This window comes from Apus apus, chromosome 6, assembly GCF_020740795.1.
Source record: "Apus apus isolate bApuApu2 chromosome 6, bApuApu2.pri.cur, whole genome shotgun sequence".
Taxonomy (NCBI): Eukaryota; Metazoa; Chordata; class Aves; order Apodiformes; family Apodidae; genus Apus; species Apus apus.
The window spans coordinates 33,553,432-33,575,384 of NC_067287.1; the positions used below are offsets into that span (position 1 = coordinate 33,553,432).

At 40.0% G+C, this 21,953-nt stretch overlaps 1 protein-coding gene across 1 annotated transcript; it reads right to left on the bottom strand.

Annotated features, from left to right (window-relative positions):
- Nucleotides 1-9,502: 9,502 nt before the first annotated feature.
- On the bottom strand, nucleotides 9,503-21,046 carry ZC3H15 (zinc finger CCCH-type containing 15). The gene is made up of 10 exons (XM_051623316.1): nucleotides 20,843-21,046; nucleotides 18,494-18,595; nucleotides 16,297-16,408; nucleotides 14,729-14,881; nucleotides 13,578-13,669; nucleotides 12,392-12,574; nucleotides 11,589-11,735; nucleotides 11,331-11,435; nucleotides 10,959-11,085; nucleotides 9,503-10,296 (listed from the first exon to the last, which is right to left on the bottom strand). The coding sequence occupies exons 1-10, from the start codon at nucleotides 20,918-20,920 to the stop codon at nucleotides 10,103-10,105; spliced, it is 1,293 nt and encodes a 430-aa protein (XP_051479276.1). The 5' UTR covers nucleotides 20,921-21,046; the 3' UTR covers nucleotides 9,503-10,102.
- Between the last annotated feature and the right edge of the window lie 907 nt (nucleotides 21,047-21,953).

The window sequence follows — 21,953 nt, forward strand, 5'->3', positions numbered from 1 at the left end:
GTAAACAAATGAGTTATATGTTCCTGAATTTCCTCTCCTGTTATCTCTAGTTTTTGATTTACAGGCTGCTAACCTATTCAGTCGTGAAAATGAACCACCACATGAGCAGAAGAACTGGGATTCCTTTTAACAAGATACTGACAGTTTTACCTGTATTTACATTTGAATTAAAGTATTGTGGAACTCTTTCGAGTCTAAAGAACTGCTTTCTCTTATTTAATAGATCAAACTTACTGCCTGTTAGAAGTTGTTAGCCTTGTTAGTTTTTACTCATACTAGTTACTAACACAGCTGAATAAAACTTGGGACCATGGGAAGCACTTCTGGCACACAGGTACTGATATGTTTGCCTTTCCCCAATCTCCAGCCTGTAACATTTTATTTCACAGAGTACTTAAAATATTTCTCCTTTTCAGTTGTTTATCCTCTGCATGACACATCAGCCAAAAGTGGAAAGAGTCTTATAATTTGGTTGAGATTCCTAATATGCAAGCCCTTGTGGTCCTACTTAAAAGGCTCAGCAAGATGTCCTGTACATGAGCACTGAGCTTCAGTCTCTGAGCAGATCCAGTGCTTGACAGTATCACTGGTATTAAGATTTGGAACAAAGGGTTTATGGATGCTTTGTTCATCAATACCACTGTTAGTCTCCCAGAAAAGCCTTCATCAACATGAGTGTTACTACATATTCAGTTTGCTCTTGTACTACCCAGACACTCAGACCTGCAAAGCAGCTTAGCTGCCCAGGACTGATCCTTGAAGAAATAACTGTTTATAACAAGGCTGTAGAAAGCAAGACTAATGTGACCGAAAAGATTAGCTTTCAGTATTTTTTGTTTTGATCAGTTAATGCCTATTTTGTGTAATGTTCATTTTCTTGGGGAAAAAAACCAAAACAAACACCACAAAATAAACTGTTAAATCTGAAAACCATGGAAACATGACTGGGTGAGAAACACAAGGAAACCAGCAGAGCAATGATGTAAGCTTGATGTGCCTTGCAGCCCCTACAAGCAACTCACCACATAAGCAAAACCTCCTTCAGTTCTTAAGCAAGAGCTGTCCTTAACTGGAGGCTACAGAGCAACAGTTTCTTTAGGACAACAAGGGTATGACTGTGTTTAAAATCACCTTCCAGTTGGTGAACAACTCTCAGCTTCAAGTTTGAAATCTTCAAGGTCAGAACGGAAGTGAGTTGTACCAGGACTTGTTCTCTGATCTGGTCAGTACTGATAGCTGTGTTACTTCACTGTTAGTCAATGTGTTTCCACTGCCTCCTTCTCGTGCTTTACAGACTGTTCATTACTCACCAGGCCTTGTTTTATGAGCAGGATTTCATACCATTAAATTCAAGGATAGCTTTGCTTGATTTACAAAATAATTCCTATTTCTGCAGTTTAATTATTTTTCAGCTTTTCAAAATTTATTCTTCAAGATTCTTCAGCGTGAATCACACGTCTCAGCTTTTGCTTCAAAGAGCACTTTGAAGATAGATACAACACTCAACCATACCCTCACTTGCCTCTGTAACAGCCCAAAAGATGCGTATTTTTAAAAGGTATTTTTAAGTAGCATTTTTCCTCTAGGGAAGAGGATCAACAGGAAAAAAATCAAGGAGAAACACATCACTAAGACAATCACCTCTGTAATATTCTCTACACAAACTCCATAAAAATGTTTCCAGAAAACCCATGCACATATAAGATGTGTAACGGAGATACAAGAAGTTAAGGGATGGGGTTGGGGAGCACACCAGCCCAGAAGAAAAAGCCACCACACCTATCTCTAGAGTCAGCATGGCACCTCTGGCACAGGAGCTTTCGGGAATGAGGCAGGAGAGACAGGTGTCTCAGGTCTTCTGGTGGGTAAGGTCTCAGCAGAGTTCTGTAGAAAGGGATAAGGATACTTTGCTAATCCAGGGAGTGCAATGGAGTTGCCTTTCTGCTTCTAGTGCAGGAAAAGAAAACAGTTGAGAGGAAACATGTAAACTGCAGGATTTCTTTGCTCTTTCATCTCTCATGGAATATGTGTTTCTGTATTTCTGCTCCTCACATCCTACTGAAACAGCTACATGGATGCCATGCAGTGTCAGCCTGCTGGATGACAGAGCTCCAGCTCCTTTTGCTACTGCAGTGGCAGCTGCTTCACAGGCTGATCCTGTCTTCAGATCAGACCTGCACAGCTTTCTAACCCACCCTTCTGTTTTTCACCTGCACAGCTAGTAAATACACAGCAGGTACAATTCCAACAAGAGTATATTATTATGCTTGAATAAAAAAATCCCTACTAACTCTTCATCACTTTCTCATTCACATTTTTCTTCCTTGCCAGAGAGGGTACATTCCTTTCTGAATTTAACCACACCTTTTTACATTCACAAAAGATCCTCTAGAACAAACTGCTTTTGTACAGCTCCTCAAATGTGAGGAAGAAGTAGTTATTTCTCTGCTGCCTTGTTAGTTGCATCTACGTTGTTCCTAGCCTTTCCCCTTTTGCCTACCATAGTTTTAATACAATTTTAAGTACCATACTTTCTGATGAGACCACCAGCCACAGCAAACACATGCAAAGCACATTCCTGGAACATACAGTTTTGCTTTAGAAAGTTGAAGTGACTATGCCTGGCAGCAAAACTTGTGAAACAGTATTCTGCTACAATCAAAGAGAAACAGAACACATCCCTGCAACCAGGATCTATAGGAACAGAAGACAAGGATCACTTTCTAGTACATTTCCATTTATGGAGAGCTTCCAGAAGACAAGAAGCACTTGATAGTTCTCTTAAATTCTTGCCTGCTTCTGGTTATACAGAAATACCAGAGATCACTGCTTCCTGTTAGAGAAAGATTAGTGTTCCTGACATTAATGCAAATAATCTATTTAGTAAAAGCATTACAAATGATGTACAACCTCACCTGTTTTTTGAGAATATTTTCACTTATTTCTATAATATTTTTCCATCACTCATTGTCATAATCATCTACTAAAGCTCAGTCTCAAAAAGCAGATGCCTTTGCTTTCTTATTTACTAATCCTGAAACAATGCCACGTCTTGCCTTGAAACGTCTGAACTCTAGTATTCCTGTATTACAGCTACATTTCCACATGCTTGCTAAAAGATTTGGAACAAAACCAAGTTTAAAACTTCAGAATTTTCTGGTTAACAATAAAAACTCATTAGACTGCTCTCTGCTTTGTAATGAGTTCAGTCTTTAAACAAGAAAAAATGTACAGAAAAATATTAGTAACGTGCAGAACAAGTAGGATTGAAAGGCAATGGAGCAAAGTAGAGCCAAGCTCATTTCTGTCTGACAGGGAAAGGGATATCATGATACATTAAGACTTAAATCCTCTAACAAACTCACCCTGTTACTCAATATTCTTTTACACTAAAATTTAGGAACGCTCAAAGATCACAGTAGGACAAACTGACATGGAAAAAGATACTTGTCTGCTCTCCTCTCCCTCCAATAGGGTTTCAGGTGTTAGAACCCAGGCATCTGAGGCCTTGATAAACCAGCTCAGTCACCAACTCAAGCCTCTTGAATCCAGGAGATGTGTTGCCCTCTTACAGAAAGCCCTAGAGTTCAAATTTTCTCCCTCTTCCCCATCCAAAACCACCCTTTCTCTCAAACAAAACAAGACTCAACCTGACCCTCAATTTGAAAACCACTGTCTTCTGGTCTTCTGTATCTGCAGAACACTGTCCTGTCTGGCTTGAAAATTAAACCAAGTAACCTTAGCTACAAAACATTATACTGGTGGCTACATTTTTGCAGGGTTAAAGAGTAAATTAGAATTTAAGTCAAGGAATAAAGCTAAAAATAGATAAATCCAGAATCAGGTTTATAATATTTCTAACAGGCGACTTGGGGGGGGAGGGAGGGAATGTTTACTGTCTTCTGTTTGGTTTGTTTGGTTTTTTTAAGTTATCACTGTTGGCTTTCAAGACATTAGCCTTCCATTTCTAGGAGCTTGTTCCAATCAACTCCTAGTTCGGTGTTGGTGAAAAACCTTGTGGGACACAAACTTTTTTTTTTTAATCAATCCAAAACGATCCTGCCAGTTAATCCTGACAATAGTTATAAGTGATATAAACTGCAAACACTGCTGGGCTTGGAATAGAGAGCACATTTCAAAGCTTCTTCCTTTTTGCTGTCTTAGGGAAGAGTCCTCATTCCACTTTCTCCTGCCTCTACACACATACAAAGTAGGGGCAATTATTTATGTACAGCAACTATTCTCTACAACTGTAACTTGATACTGCTGCGTGGGAAAGACCATGTGGGACACAAAATCAGCAGCTGCTATTTCTACCATACAGATTTCACAGTGACAAGACCAAAACACCTGTGATATAAGGCTGATGCTACTGACACAGTATAGTTCTGACACAACCAGCTTCTTAATCAAGGAATAAGTTAACAAAGATTACACAACAGCAGTTAAACTACATTTGAGCCCTTATAGCTTTATCCCCTTTTATTTTTACTCGTCCTTAATGTTTTAAGAGGTAAGATCTCTGCAATGTCCTTTCTGACCAACTTTCCTAATCCTCCTTCTCTTCAGTTTATTAACACGACCCTTGAGCATTTAGAGCCCCATGAGAAGCACACACTGCTGGGCAACACTGCTCTGCACCAGTGGAGGGAGCCCGAAGGGAGAGCACAGCCAGCTGGCTTTCACAAGGATCACTGAACTGGTTGATATGGATTAGAGACCAGTCAGAAAAACCTCCCTTGTGTAGGGTTTATACTTGGAAAAGAGAAAAGACAGTGAAAGAGCTATGAAGAGTGAAGATTAAAGGTTTGACTAGAAACCTTGCTGCCATCTGATTTTAAGGAGACATTAAGTTGCAGCAATTGAATTTTTAAAGCTGAGGTCAATTCATCTTCATCTTTAGTCTACTGCTCCCAGACCACAAGAGCTTACCTGCTTGACATGTCAGACATGACTAAGATCCATAGCAAACACAGAGCTTGCAATGGATACTTGTATATAGAGACCAAACTAGCATGATGTCTTGGACCCCACCTTTACATGCAACGTACAGAGCACAGGACTGACAGTCTCAGTGTCAGAAGGTAAACCAAGAAAAAGGTAAACCAAGGAGAAGTGTGAACATTGCTTTAACGCAAAGCTGTGATGCTTTCTTTTCAGTTTTATCTTCCTTAAATTTAGGAGCCCATCTCATTTTTCAAGTCTGTTGTGACGTACTTCGGGCACCTTGGTTCGTGGCCACATGCTTTACAACACTTAACACTTCTCCATCACCAAAGTGAAATCAAGAACAAGTAGCTCTGAGGTGTCTCTCACTAAACACCAATGAAGCACTGCTCTTTTATGACCAAAAGAATTGTTTATTTCTGCCATTCATTTCAGTGATGTGCTATGAAGGAGCCCATTGTACTCACATATTAGGGCTATAACATCATCAATGAATAAAACATCTTGGCCTTATTGCTAATATCAGCAACAGCCCCTCTCTGTAACAAGACAAAGCATCTATTGAAACCAAGGAACTCAAACTGACAGATTAAGCCAAGGTCACTTCTAGGCCTCCAATATCAGGGAAAAAGAGAATGGCAGATATCACTGTCAAAACACTTTGTGATCATAACTACATAAAATACATCAGGTACCTAATCAGAAACAAAGACTATTTGCTTCATTAAATATTTTGCTGATTAAGGTCTGTTTTTAACAAAGAATCAAGCACCTCGAGAAAAAAAGTCTCTGATTTTGTAAAAAAGTTTCTAGCACTGAAATACATCAAGAGATCACATTCTTGAAACAAATATATTGACTGCTTTTTTCCTATCTACTTGTCTTACTTGGCATCAAGTCAACACAAAGGAAGGCATAGGAGATCCTGTCACTTGCTCCAAGTACTTTCTCCTACAGATCTAATAGAAGCTAGTCCAAGTCATGGTCAAAACAAACATAGCACAGCTGTGGAACTGCTGGGTTTTCAAAAAGTACTACTGGGTAGGGATGGCAAAGCAGAAAGGAGGCAACATTCTTGGAAGAGAAAGCCATAAAGGGATACAAAGTCCATACTTCTAGACTGAAAACACTCCAAAGCTACATATGACAAGTGCTCCTGAGAAGTAGCTGGCTGGGCCTTTTCTTACCTCTTTCTTCCCCATTTATCTGGTTTATGGAGTATAACTGGTCTTCGTCTAATATATGGTCTCATCCCTTGATGCAGTGCAACTGCTGTTCCAGATATTTTTGCAGTTCCTCTGGCCTTCTCAGGTTTCCTTTTCCTAATTCACTTCCCATCCTTATTGATGTTATTCAGGGGTACATATTTCCCACAATATATCAGGTGAATTTAAAATGCATTTGCATATGAAAGCAACCTCATTCTCTCAACTTAGGGCTGTAATAACTATGTGATGGAAAAAAAGATCTAACCTTGGAGTATTTCTAGTTTAATCACTTAATCACTCTACAGTTTCAGTGGAATTACACAAAAATGGCACTTGGGACAAGAAGAGGAAACACTGATTATGAAGCTTCCAAGTACCTTATCTGCAAGATATACAAGCTTAAATACTTAAGTCTGCATTGCTTGTTATATTCCGGTGATTTTTAAAGAGGCATAAGCATTGCAAAGTAGAAATTGGCTTTCAGAACACCAAAGACACCTTTTTGACACTTGTTATTCCACAACTCCAAGAAGCTGAAACAAAATATTCATAAAAATCAACTGATAGGTATGTCTAAGTTCTTTCTGTACAACCTGTTTTCTAAATAAATGCCAACTGTTATGACAATACTGAATTGCCAAGGAAAGTACCACTGCTTCAACCAAGGTTTATCACAAGTATTACCTCCCCTCCATACAAAGCATTTGGGGAGTGTTGCCCATTAAGACACAGCAACATTTCTGTTAAAAACTAGTAGATAATGTCACAGTTACTGTCATTATTTAATTTTTCCCGTATTTTTTTCCAGGCATTTATCAGTGTTATGTATAAAACAAGTGGGGAGCTCCAAGTAAGAGCAATGCCAAGCATAACATTCAACGACACAGCTATCAAAAGCCTACTATGAAAAGTTAAACCTAGCCAACTGAAGCTGTTCAAGCAGTTTGACAAATTTTAACATACACCAAAACAAAGCCAACAGATATTCTACTTCCATAACAGCAAACACCTGGAAGCAAGGTTACAGGCTTTCTGCAGCATTTTTAGAATTGTTTTTGTCCACACAGATGTCCAGTAACCAAGATGCTGTGAGTGCAGAGTGCTACACTTTTTTCTTGAGAAAAAGTGAAAATCATAGATAGCTACACCACACTTCTGACATAGTCCTCAGGGAAGAGATCAGAAGAACAACCTGCTGCCAACAGTGGAGCAAACTGCAAGGCACAGGACTGAAACTGATGGCAGAGATGTTAGTTTCCTGCCTTAAGATCCTTTGCAGCCTGATCTTGACCCAGTAACGTCCCTTCCTGCTCCTGTAACAAAGGAACACTGGGTATTTTTATCCCAGACTAACCGGACAGTCACTGTAGATGCCATGTTAAAATTCAGATCTCTCATTTTTCCACATGACTCGTTCTGCATCAGGCTAATTCCGGGAAACTTGCATCAACAGGAAAAACCCTGTGGTACATCACATGCAGGGGGACTCCATTCTATCACAGTGCTGCTCATTTTCAACATAATAATTCATCTACCTTAAGTAAGGCTTTTGCATTTGTTTCTAACTGAGCATTTCTTGACTGAAACTCCCTTTCAGCTGCTAGTTTAGGCTTCTTGAACTCACAAGATTAACAACTTTCAGCAGGATATATTCAAGATGACCTTCAACAGACCGAGTGAGAAGTCAAGTGTTACTTGTACAAGTACAGCTGAATGCTACACTGTCAGACTTCAGGAGCAATCACCCTGCTTTCATGGTTAGCAATCTACACAGATCAAGAGCCTAGAACAAGTCCAGTCATGAGAAGTACTGGATTCAGTCGAAAGGGTAAAAATCAAAAAGGGATAACTAACTACAAATTCCTGACCACACAAAGTCATCTGTCAGTAACTACTACCTATGAAAACAAGTTTTTCTTCAGCCAGCGTATGGATATTCAACATTTAAATACTCTACAAGATGACTCTCAAGCTTTAAATGACACACGCACAAAGGAGTTAAGCCACAAAACTGACCCCTTAGACCCAGAAGAGCCACACACAGTCCCTCTCTCCCCACCTCAGTGTTTTATTCGCTGACATGAGTATTAGCTATTATCTCATTCCTCCACTGTAAAAAGCAATCAACATGGATACCATTGTGGCAAAGACAGCCTATTTCCATCAGTGAAACAGATCAGTATTATATACGATATACCAGCCTCTAAGACAAAATATAGAAAGCCATTTTCATCCTTAATCATCATTAAATTACTTTTATTCCATTTAAAATATACACCTTTGAAAAAGCAGGCATTATACATTCAAATACGAATTGCATTCTCAAGTGTCCTGGTCTCCAGGTATCCTATTGCTAGCCAATTGAATACAATGATCTGTCAGTGCTCTTCCTTTATGGTCACAGGAGCAAAACCTCCATAAATAAATATTTATATCTGACATGGCAGTTCTTCCTTAAAAAACTTACATTTAGAAGTCAATTTCATTAGGCCTCTTAGTCCCAAACACTGCTTCTCGTTCCTACAGGAGAAAAAATCCACAAAGATGCCGAAAAGGGGCAAAAAGATGACTGGGTCAGCTATTTTAGAAATAGCATTCACGATACAATAATCAATTCAGCAGTGTCAGAAGTAACCATTAAAGCTAATATGACCACCCAAATGCAGTTGGAGAAAGCTCACTAACACCACCACAAATCTTAATGGTCTTTAAGTAACCATTTAAAAGTTTTAGAAAAATCGATACCAACAGTATCATTAGTGCAGCAATCCTGTTGCAGATATTGTTAGTAGTATGGCAAGGAGGCATAACCTACAGCCCCCTTGAAAAAGCACCACTACTGAGAAATCTTTATGAAAGAGATTCCATTGATTTCAAAACAAGGTGACTGTGCTGCCTGCAGGGAAAACACACTGCAGGGTACAACATGGATCCACTTTGAGGCAACTTCCTACTGCCCAACTGCAAGTTGCTTCCACAATGCCAAAGGTATGACAGGCATTTTTTAGACCATCACATGCTTTCTCTGCAGAGCTTGAAGTCTTTTGCTAATATACAAAACATAGTGGGGAAAGAAGGAGACTCTAATAGTAATGAGCTTACTCAGCATGTATTGGTTCATGGACAGGTAGGACGTAAGGACAGTAGGAGACCAAACTCAGGTGCTGAATTGTACACTCCATGAAGTGCACAAAAAAATAATTGCAGTTACCCCTAATTTAACTGAAGCCAACACCATCACTCCTTTATCAGGACTGGAGAGAAGAATATTGATCCCTGGATTAGAAAATGAAGTTCATAGCTTGGAATGATATCCTGACTTAACAGAGAAAAATCAACACAGGTACTTTAAAGTTGATAGTTTTTATTTACAGTTTTGTTGGCAAAAGGTGGTGGAAAAGTTTAAAACATTTTAAACAGAGGGCACCGTGTTTTCATGTATGATGTATCAGTTCACCATCTTCAGTATCCAGGTGATCAAATAAAGCTAATCACCACTTAAGGAAGCATAATCTGCATCAGCTCCATCAGGGTATACCGCCTAAAAACACTCCAGGCAGTTTCTAAATCAACACAATCACTAAAATGCATTTCTGGTGAAGAATGTATACTTTGATTTTTATACTGTACCTGGTATTAAATTGCCCAGGAACACTTGCATACTGGCAAAGCAGTTACACTTCCTACTTTTAGTGGAAAGTTATCATCTCATTCTGAAAAATCAGCTGTCATGTAATTCTGAACTACTTTTAATGTTTAACTGTGAGCATAGTCAAGACTGGAGCAGATGAGATTGAAGGAAAATATTCCTGGTGTATGACGTGCCCATCAATATCAGCTGGGTAACCATAAACATCCTGTTTAAGAATTCTATTCAGAAAGGAGAAAAAATGGAGTCAGTTTTCACTTTGTCACATGGATTTAGTTCCTCACTTGAGCTTTTAAGTTCATTCTTCTAGATCAAGAGTGTTTAGTTCTTCTTCTAGTTCATCCAAGTCCTCTCCAGTAAAAAGATTTTCGTCAACTGGAACTGCATCAATTACTCCATTTTCCAACTCTCCATCTCCATCATTATCTTCCTCTAAATCATTTTGCTCACTGCTGTTTATATCACCACCAGAAGCTTCACTTAATTTATTATCTGAAAATAAAAATACATTCTTACACATTCCAGTGTCACAAGTATCACAATCCTACTGAACAGGCTTAAAAGTTTTCAAACTACAAAGAGGTTACCTTATCTGAAATCTATGTAGACTTACATGGGATAAATCGCATGTACCTGATTAATAGGCAGGTTTGGATCATCAACTATTAAAAAAGGGTCAAAAAAATAATTCAAACTCCCATTTTAATAACAGAGTCAAACTGAAGTCTGCAGTTAAGACTCTGGGTCTTCAAGATCATGGTGTGCGTGCCACAAGTGCACCAACAAACTCCAAATTACCTTACACTACCTAGGAAATAAGAAGAAAAGCTTGGATTTTTGTTGCTATTATGCATTCATTTACCAAAACTGAAAAAAGGTAAAACTGCTAAAACTAACATATTAAGGATTTACTTGAAGATGCCACAAACATCTACCTTTTTATTTAGACTTGAATTTAAGACAATATATGTGCAAAGCCTTTACAACAAACTTTTCCTTTATTAACTACATAGATAATTAGTAGTAATTTCACTCCTTCACCCTTTCTAAATGAATACTTCCTTCCAGCAGATCAGTAATTCTTTTCTCTCTACCTTTTGGGAAGCTCTTAACAATTAAATCCTCTATTAGTGATACCTAAATCATGAACTTACCATCTTTTTCTGTTGAGCTGTATGCGCTGAAACGGTCTGGAGCAGCCACAGTAATACCAGTCTCGTCTACAGCCTTTGGGACATACAGATTCAAATCTACATCATTTATGCACACAGGCTCTTCCATCTGAAAAACAAACAACAAAAAAACACAAAAATCCAAGAGGCTCTGCAGGAAATTTTGTTCCTGCAACATTTCTATTCAGTTTTTAAAATCTTCCTTCTGACAGCAACATTCGGACAAAATAATCTCTGTAAGAGTGTTAAACTAAGAACCCAGCTGATTAATTGCACTTTAAGAGCTCTCACAAGTTGTAAAACTTCAATGTAACTTGAAACATTATTTGAGTTGGAGTTTATCCTGATCATCACCTCATCATCTTCTCCTGTTCCTTGAATATAATGGGTGTCATCTGCTTCTTCATCATCTGCATCAACCAGCTCTGGTCGGAACTCAAATACTTCTCTTCCACTAATCTGTTCACAGAAAAAGAAAGGTTCATTTATCACTCGGTATACTTCATGCTGCTGTAAAAAAGCAAAAAGCAAGCCAATTCCAGGCCAGCTACCTTATTACATTAACTTATTTATTCTTTTTTCTGGTATTAGGAATTTTAGTGTAGAACATACCACCAATGCTTTGCCAGCTTTAAAATCTGCTTTCCTCCTCTCCATATCTTGCTCAGCCTTATCAATTTTTTCTTGTCTTTTTCTTCTCTTCCATGCAATAAAACACTCTAGAGTAATTTTGGTAACATTTGGTCCTAAGGCAGCACGCTGTCAATTAAAGAAACTGATTAATGCTATAAGTCATTTCCACAGGCTATAACAAATTAGAAATTCAACTACTCTTTTACAGAAACTAATTTAAATCATCCCTTTCCATTTCCTTCTTTATTCTCACCCCTGTTAAACACGCACCATCAATTTGACTCAACATATGGTTTTCCAGTCGGTAAGTCAAGGTGAAAGTTGACATGTCAAGTGAAGAAACTAAGGGTATCAGCTCAGGTTCTCCTCAAGTTGATGCTGCCAGGCAATGGTGACAAAACTAAGCAGAGCAGCCATGTAACAACTTCAAGAAGTCCCCATTCTCTTGCCTTTGTTTCCTTGCTACAGTTACCCAAGAACTAAAGAGGCAGTGAGCTGGGGATGAAAAAGGCCCATAGAAACAGTTGCAATCCAGGAAAAAAAAACATGAGGAAAAAGCAGAAGGCTCCTAAAAAAGGATTAGCAACACCTACGCTACATATGCAGCTGTAGTTGAATCTATTCACTAAGTAATAGTTTCAAATACTAGGCATCCTTCACCCTAGCTCATACAGGTTTAAGAACATTTCACACTTCTACATTATCAACTAGGAAGTTACTGAAAACTGTCTCTTCAGAGTAACAAAAACAAACACCCCCAAAAAGGTACCTGACAACTTTACCTCTTTTTCTATTAGATCTTCTAAAGAAATTTCATCTTGCTTTTCCTCCTTCTTTTTGTCTTTTTTTAATACAAAGCCTGGAGGGAGAGCATGGCGATACATGCAGTTGTCTCCTCCGCCTGGGCAGACCCAAAACCATCCATACTTGTTGTTTTCAATAGCATCAAGGAAGTATTTGCAGACCTGTGTAAAAAAAATGGTCGTTAACACTGCACTCTTCTCACCCCCAGCAAATCTGCACTACAGTTACTGCTACTACCTGTCAGAAACACAGTAATTCCAAAACAATTAAAAAAAAAAATACATGAAATGCATACTAAAAAAGTAGAACAAGTGCAACTAGTTAACTAAAATTCATTGAGTCAACAGCTTTCTCTCTTTAATATAATCCAAATATTTCAAAGACTGGGTGACTCAGAAGACTGGGAACTGCATACCACTGTGAAGCCAGCTGCACATGTCAAAGCATGCTGACAGACTTACTATTCCTCCTCAGCAACAAGTGTATTTTTAAACAACATGCATCGATTCTGCCTCAGATGTTCAACCCTCCAGATCACGCTCCTAAGGTAAAGATGCCATTCTGGAACTTTCAAAAAGCCATTAATAGTTCACACCATATCAAACTTCAACTCCTGCAGATTTGGGCAGTATCAACAGAGTATCTAATTACTTGTTTTTGAAAACAAGTGAAAGAGTTCTGCAGAACAAAGAAATTATGAAGGTGTTAAATAATTTAGTGCTCAAGCTAAAGAAAACGCTTGAAGTTAAAGGTCAGGAACTACAAATAATCAGTGAATGTCAACTTACAAGAGAAAACTTAAATGCTTTTGTGTCACCCAGTACATAGGTCAATATATATGGCAACCACTGAAATCAGGTGACAGACCTAACTACCCACAAAACTTGAATCTTCAAAATAGGATGCATTAGATATATTACTGACTCCTTTAGCACTTGTATTTTCAAGTAATTTCATCTACTATCATTTGTATTTTTCACATGAAAAAACCCTATCATGACTGAAAGAGCTTTGGGGTGGCTTTTTTAAAAATACAAGTACTATCAGCCCAACTGTACACTCAAATTATAGTATTCAATTTAAAATCTTCAGTTAACCAACATATCTAGTAGCAGTCTGCACTTATTTCTCTCTACTACAGCTCAAGTAAAAAAAACAACATACTATTTGAGTTTTGGGTTTTTTCTTTTCCGCCTCACCATGCTTCTTGTTCACCACTTCTTCCAGCTTCTTCTCATCCCAGTTATCCATTGTATCTAGAAAAAGAAAACAGATGGTTTCACAGAAATTTCCAATACTAAACCATGTTGCCAAGTTGCTGTTCTCCCTAGTGATGGTTGTAATATGCAATTCAAATTACGGAAAATAAATTCAGTCTTTCATTATAGTTTTCAAACCATCCTAGGCTGCTCAGAAGACACATGCCTCAAAAGCCTTAGAAACTTACATTTTAACATGGATCAAGTGTTTGTTAAAGGCTAAAAAATACATCACTCCACCCATACACTATTGAGCACTGACAAGGAAAAAGAAAAGGAAGATGAATGCCTAGAAGAGAAGGCTGTAGGTTCATGTCCAGAAAAAAAGAAAATTTAAGTTGAAGACAGAAAGAAGTAATACTAAATTTTCTGTGTTAAAGTTCAAAGAAGGTGCCATCAAAAGAAGACTACCAGTGGTAAAAGTAGCAGGAAATCTATGGCAACACATCATATTCATTTCAGACAACAGAGGTTAAAACTCGAAGAGCAAAATGTGAATAATTGTGGGCAAGCAAAATAAGTTATTTTTGCCATAGAATATCTAACCCTTGTCAAGTACAAGTAAAATGCAGACCACATGGCTAAGTACTTATTTGGGAATAGGAGAAAAAGTCAAAAACAGTAAACTGAAATCTAGAACTGTGCACATATGAGCAAACAGTAGCAATAGTTCTGGAAGGCAACTATGGTTGCTCATTCCACTTCTCCTTTTGCACTTCCATTTTCCAGAACTCAGAAATAGCAACTATAAGACTGACCAAATACTGCACAACTTGCCACACGTAAGCCATAATACATTACACAGCAAAATTAAAAAAACATCCAATATCACTACGTCATAGTTGTTTTTCTCAACAAGGCCTAAAATGTACCTGTAAGTACACTTTTTAAAGCAAGTTTCACTGTTGTTAATAATCTGAACAGAGTGGCATGGGTTGTTCTGGTCATTGATCAGGCTCTTCAGGATCATAACCACAGCAGAAGACAAAGCTTACTCTTGAAAATCCTGTTTCAGAGTCAGAATAGCGTAGTAGTAGTTTCCTGTAAGTATTGTACCTTTTTCAAGGTCTTCATCTCTTGCATCAATGTAGACACTTCGTTTTTCACCCTTTCGTTCCAAAGACAAATCATGAGAAAACTTACACTTGTCTCCTTTAGTGCACTGCCCTTGCTTGAAGAAAGCACAAACTACAGATTTGGGGTCAGCACCTGAGTAAAGCAAGTTTCAAGACTGTGATATCATTTTTAAGCAAAAGCTGTATATTTTAAAAGTACATTTAAGTACATTTAAGTTCTGGGAACCATAGTTGGAATCATACCATCTTTGGAATCTTCCAAGAATGAAAACATTGTTAGAAATTAACCTTATTTCATCTCAAGTTCATCAACAGTAAAAGCTCCTTAGTATTAATTATAAGATGTCTTTGCATAACCCCCAAAACAGACAACTGTTATAGTATGAACTATTCCATCAACTACAGTCTCTGTAACTATCATCTCCCTAAATGACTTATTTGATGATCAGAAGGTGAGAAAAGTAATCAAGAAGCATATTTAAGAGACCATTAAATAAGAAATAATAGTGAAGTTCATTAAGATGTTAAGCTTGAGATTTTCACTTGCTGATTTTGCACTTGGTGCAAGTCACCAGTGACTACAGTACGTACAGCAACACCTGTTTGAAATCTTGGCTAACATTTACTTTTAAACATGAAGTTGGTTCCTAAAAAAACCTGAGGTCATACAGCTCTCCTTGTTGGCAATTTCAATAGAATGCCAAAGCTTCAGTAAGAGCAAAGTTAGTCTTCTTAACTAACTTAAAGTCTAGATCTGCTTTACTCAGAGAAAGCTGACCACTGCAGATCCTGAACAGAAAAGTGGCCTTTGTTGCTGCTAAACTGCCACAATGAACAAATATCAGACTTAAAGACATGCATAGAAATCACACTTATTTACTAAAAAATTACTGCAAATAATTTCATCACTACCCAAAGATAAATAAAGCAAAGAGCTGATAACATTTCCTTCATTCCCAAAGGTACAATTTACTTTTTCGTTTCACAACGCAGCCAGTTAGTCTCCCAAAAGTGTCACTCTTAGCCTTGCATTTTGTGACAAAACTTGTTTGTTCAGTAACTGAGTTGGCTTCAGAAATGTGGTTTTACTGCAAGTCCTACTCCTAACTGTGAAGTGGGACAAAAGTCATTTTAACTGTTCTGATTTGAAGTTTCTTATGAAGACAATCATTATCATATTAGATTCCCTGTAATACCTCCATGTTCACCTTCCCTGGGGAGACAGGCTGCTTTAAACAAATGCCATCACATATACACAAAAGAATAACAGCACTCATTTCCAAGCATCTAATTAATCAACCTGATTATCTACAGCTGCCCTGGCCATACCAGTGTAGCTTCTGATACTCTAAATGACATAGTAAGTCCAGATGACTTCCTAAAAAACTGTCAGGTGATGACTGAAAAACTACTTGGTAAACTAGATAGAGAAGGAAACAGAGTTACCTACTTCATTAACTTATTAACTGGCATTTTTAAAGGTTTTTTTTAGCTGAAATAGATACATGAGTAAAAGAATATACATGAGGATAACTCAGTTACTCATACCTTTGCTAATTTTTTGTGCAGCAACCACAGGCTTGAAGAGCTCATTTAATTCTTGTAATTCTTTTTTCTTATCTTCCTTTTTTAATTTCTTCTCACTTTCTGTTTGAGCAGCCTATAATGACCCCAAATTAGAATTTATTAATATAAAACCAGAATTACATTCCTCACTTCACATGAACTGTACATGGAAAGAGCAAATATTTCCTCATTAGCTGATAATGGAAAGAGGGGAAGAACCTGTTATTTGTCTCGGAATTCCTGCTCTGGCATGAATGGCCACTGCCATCTAGTGGTACCGACCTTATAAAGAGAAGAGTTTCCAACTGATTTGTCAGAGATGGAAGGCCCTGGCAGGTGCCCTTCGATGACATAGCTACCTCTATTCCATCTTTACAGACTAGGAAAATCAAGTGACAACTCGAGACTAGGAGAGGACAAGTTACTCTTTTTTTGATACATTAGCAGTGCAACTATTCAATGCAGTTACTTCAAGATCTGTGCCAAAACCACCTCACCAAGGAGAGAAGTTGGGATACAAGAGAAAAATATTTTGATTCAGCCTTGCCCTCTTGGGATAAGCCAAAAGAGGCCTGTTTCTATACCTGACTGGTAGAGAGGGATGAAGACAGATGAAATGGGACATGGTATAACATTTGGTTTCTCTCCTTAAGGGAAGCAAGTGACACTAACACCACTACACCAATGTGGGGTACTTAATAGGCAAAGTGGAGTTTAATATTAAAGAAGGAGCTTTGTTCTTACGGTGAATTTGGCCAAAAATATACCAAGTTCTTTTTAAAAAGAATTGATTCATTTGGTCAGTTTTCACACTGAAAGCTCACAAACCCTATTTTGTATAACAGGCAGGCCCATATATGCCATGTAGAAAAAAAAAACCTACTTAAAGAACATTCTGTTTCACCCTAGAGTTGTGAAAGCACAAAGATGAAGCTTGGCTTTTTTTTTAAAAAAAAAAAAAAAAAAAAAAAGACAAAAAAAGCAACACACAACGACAAAGACTTGACAGCATTTCCATTTGTATTTCAGGACACAAAACACTGCTTTCAAGTGTTTTCCCTTTCTTGGACAACACTAACTGAAAACTATTTTACAAGGCAAGAATAGTATAATCAGGTCTAAAATTGAGCTTCCAAAATCCACCAGTCAATAGTTAAAGAATCTGAGAAACCAACTTTTTTAGGTGGGCTAATTGACACACTAGTTTCCTACACATGCTAGACATTCAGGGATTTAATATGAAATTTCATAAGGACGATTTGAATTATAGGCATGATTTTCAAGTAGCATCAAGGAGTCCTTTCTACTGAAAGAAATGATTACTGACCAGAATATCACCTTTACTTTTCAAGTTGTACCTGACATACCTTATTTCATCCTTATGTTATGTAAGGAAATAAACATCAATTAGGACATCATGAATTTAGCTGATGCACATGTAATTAGTCTGCAGGCTTATTCAGAGAACAAGAAGCTGCATCAACACTTAGAGAATAGCTTCTCTACCACTGTAGGGAAAAGAGACCTGGCTCACTTGCATCATAATATTTTCATTAAATCCAAGATGTCTGATAAACACTAAACACTGGGTCTCACCCTCATCACATTTTACTTCATCATACAAAAGAGCAGCAAAGTAGCAGCCCGTGGCTCAAAATTTCAGTTCAACCACTTCACCAAATACAGGCAGAACTGTCAGACTTGTTTCCACTTCAAGTTATGATAAATTCTTCCATAAGCAGAACAAGCAGCACTTATCAGCTTATACTTCTTTTTAATCTGGCACCAATTCCAGTTTTCGTATTAATAGCAACTACTCTTAACTGGTCACAATTTCTTAGATTAGGTGGGAATTAAAGAAAAAAATAAAACCAATGTGCACCTGTACTTTCCTGACAGCCAATCCCTACAGATTAATTTCAGCTATACTGTGAGCTTAATGATGTTACCATTAGAATACTATTATACCAAAAAACCCAGCCTTATTAGTTGGGTTTGGTTTGGGGTGTTGTTGCTGTGTTTTGTTATTTTTTTGTTGTTTTAATCTCTGCTAGTCATAATACATTAGGCAAATAGCAATTCAACTTTTTTCTACTTCAATGTAATATGACAACCAATATGTATAGTGAAAGATTGTTAAGACTATACAGAGAGAAAACCACACAGAACACAACCTTACCTGACGTGGATTTTGCTGACCAAACTTGACCTGGTGAGTCACAGCCTTGATAAATTTCTGTTGTTTTGCACCTTTTTTATTTTTCAGGCCAAATGTTTTGTCCTAAATCAAGAGAGATACACAGCTACAATAACTGAAACAAGGTTATGATCTTGCAACAAAAAAAAAACAAACAAGCCCACTTGCCCCTCTCCCAGGTTTTAAGTTGAACAGACTATTTCCTCCAGCAACACAAACAATTCAAGGACCTGTATGGGCAGTATTTGGACCCCTCACATGATCTTCAAAGTCTGCTTTCAGAACCTGCGACATGCTGCTTTTGGGTGAACTATTGCTTTTATCACCAGGTCTACCTGTGTCCAGCTATTAGTGGTTTTAGTGACCACTCAAGTAATATCTGAAGAAAATATGAAGAACAGAATAAATACTGTATCTTTTTTTATTACCTACCTAAAAGAAGATTACTTTTATCTTCAAGTCTTCAAATATGTTACACAGATGAACATTACCACAAGTAACATACTTGTTTTACTTCCAAATATTTTTAAGTTTTCCTCTTCTACCTGCCCTAATTTGAAGTGAAGATTCTCCGCCTAAGTCCAAACAGGTGCTTGAACTTACAGAACTCACTGCCAGAAGTTTCTGTTTATTGACTGAAACAATTAATCCTCCACACCTCCAATTTTATGCTTAGAGACAGGTGTCTATATTTAGCCTATTAACAACTTCTGAAAAAAATGACTCACTTTCACATGTGTATCTAAAGAAAAAATCATTCTTTTGCAACTTAACCACCTACATGGAAAACCTATCCATGCCTCTGATTTGATACCAAGATGGGTTTTTTTCCTTCCAGGAACAAGTAACAGATGTTCATCCAGTGATAACACCCCCTCAGTTATTCCATAGCCTTGGAAACCCTACCTATAAAAAAAAACATTATAAAAGAAATATAGAGTAAATCTTGGCAAATTTTGAGATTAATCCTGTTTTCTGTTACAACGTGTTGCCTGTCAACAAGCAGCTCGTCATCTGTTACTTCCTCATAATTTGAACAGTATCTAATTTGTCAAAAGAGTTGAAAAAGTAAATAAATCATTCACATGCTTGATTTCATGAGCAAATGCCACATGGAATATATAATCCCTGTGCACTTGAATTACGTAATAAATAGTTAATAACCAATGCAAGTTCTTCTCCTTTCAGCTGCAGTTTTGGGTATAAAAACCCATAATTTTCTTATAAGCTGGATCAGCAAGAACATGAGAAACTCTGAAGTCAGCACAGAGTACGAAGAACCTCTAACCTAATATTTCCAAAGAACACAGGAACAACATTCTGCAGTGCTAGATTTTAAAAGAACACTTGCACTACACAAATATTCTGCCTAAAAACCCGACCAGCTATCATCTTCCATGCCAACAGATGCAAACATCTAATTTGCTATAAATACTCCCCCCTTGGACTTCCAATATTAATTTTCACTTTAGCATAATGGAAAACTTGCAAGCCTACCCTAACAACTCTAAGATGCACGCACACTTCTGGCAGTTTAAAATATGGTTTTACCTTGAAATTGCGCACCTCAAGTTCAAACACAAGATGAGATATTACAGATGAACCTTCACATTATTTTGCATTCAAATGGCATGAAAAATATGCTAAACTTACGCCACGAAATGCCTCCTCAGCCACACAGACCAAACTGTATTAAAAAAAGCCAACAAAGCCAGAACAAACAAAACACGGGTTGTAAACTGAGTGCAAAACGCCAACTACACCTCAGCGACCCGGACTGGGAAAACACAGGAACACAAGGGCGAGAAAGGAACAAAAAAGAGAGAAAAGCTCTGCTTCCAGGAGCTCCTCAGCCCCCTGACAGCTCTGACCCGAAAACCTCCCAGCTGGAAACACAAACCCCAGACCAGGCAGCGCAGCCACCGCCAGCACAACCAGGGCGACAGGCGGGGGGGATGTGACAGGCTGGGCAGCGCCAAGGGACCAACACCCCCAGGAAAGCAGCTCCGGGCTCCGCGCACACCCGGCAGGCTTGCGGGTTTGTCAGCAGCCGCTCGGCGGGCCCAGGGTGCGGGCCGGGCCCAGGGTGCGGGCCGGGCCCAGGGTGCGGGCCCCCGGTGGGGCCGGCGGGCCCAGGGTGCGGGCCCAAGGTGCGGGCTCCCGGCGGGGCCGGCGCGGGGCGGGCAGCAGCGCCCGGGGAAGGCGGCGGGGAGCTGGGGAGGAACAGGGAACGAGCTGCCGGCGCCCGAAAGGAACCGGGCAGGCCGCGGCAGGAAGCGGCGAGGCCCGGCCGAGCGGCCCGCAGGCCCGGCAACACCCCGCCCGCCTCACCTCGATGATCTTCTCCTTCTTCTTCTGGTCCGCCTTCTTGCTGCCCCCCGCCGGCTGCTGCTGCTTCTTGGGGGGCATGGCGGGCGCGGCGGGGCAGCCCCGGCGCTCGGAGCGGGGCTGGGGGGGCTCAGGGCGGGGGGGGATCCCGGGGCAGGACACGGGGCCGCGGCCGCCGCCGGGGACGCGCAACCGGAGCCGCAGGGCAGGCTGGGAAGGCAGCGCGCGGGGGAAGCGGCGCCGCGCGCGAGGGTGACGTCACAGGGGGCGGGGCCGGGGCGGTGCAGGGCTGGGCCGGGCCGGGGGAGGCCCCGGGGAGAGGAAGCCCCGGGGAGGGGAGGAGGCCGCGGCTGCAGGCGGGGGCAGCGGCCCGGGGCGCGGAGGGGCGCGGCCGCCTGCCTCGCCGGTTGTGCGAGGGGGGAGGGCGGTCCCCGGGGATCATCCCCCCCCCGCCCCGCCCGTGGCGAGGAGCCGCCGGGGGGTGGTCGGGGAGTGGGTCCCCAGGTGGGGATGGCGGCCGGTCCCTCTCCGGAGCGGGGGCTGGATGGGGGAGCTGCCCCGGAGAGCCCGAGCCCGGCAGGCCCAGGACCCACCCGGGACGTGTATCTGATGAGGGGCGCGGGGCCGAGCTCGGTGACAGGGCGTTCGTACCTCCGTGTGGCTGTGCTTTTTGCTGCTGTCTCTTTGCCAGAGGAGGGAAAGCAACTACTGTTTCGAGGAGACAGGCATCTTTGCTACCTGTTAACAGCAATGGTTTCCTTAGGATCAGCTGCCAAGTAGCATCCTAAAGAACCTACAAGCTAGAAAATCAAATGTCATGGAGACAAATGCTCCAAGGCTACTCCAACAGTGGAGTAATAAATACATGTGAACTGAGTCACGTGCATGGCAATAATTTGTCTCTCTTCAGTTGCACCTGACAAATGCATCTTTCTCTAAAGACTGCCTCCAGAGAACAGCCGGAGTGCTGAGCTCTGTGTTGGGTGCACTGACACACACTAGGGAGCAACGGGAGAGAAACTGGTGTGGCAAAGAGCTCAGCTGTGTGGACAGTAGCGTGGTTTGGGTTCCACCAGGAGGGCACAGATCTTTCTGCATAAAGGGTGAAACAATC

Bases quoted from the DNA above. Each gene is read 5' to 3' on its own strand.
- ZC3H15 (XM_051623316.1), bottom strand. From the start codon at position 20,920: ATGCCCCCCAAGAAGCAGCAGCAGCCGGCGGGGGGCAGCAAGAAGGCG. The intron at 13,670-14,728 runs GTACAATACTTA...TTCTTTTTCTAG, and splicing joins AGATGAAGACCTTGAAAAAG to ATACAATGGATAACTGGGAT. The intron at 11,736-12,391 runs GTAAAGTTGTCA...TTTAATTGACAG, and splicing joins AAGATCTAATAGAAAAAGAG to CGTGCTGCCTTAGGACCAAA.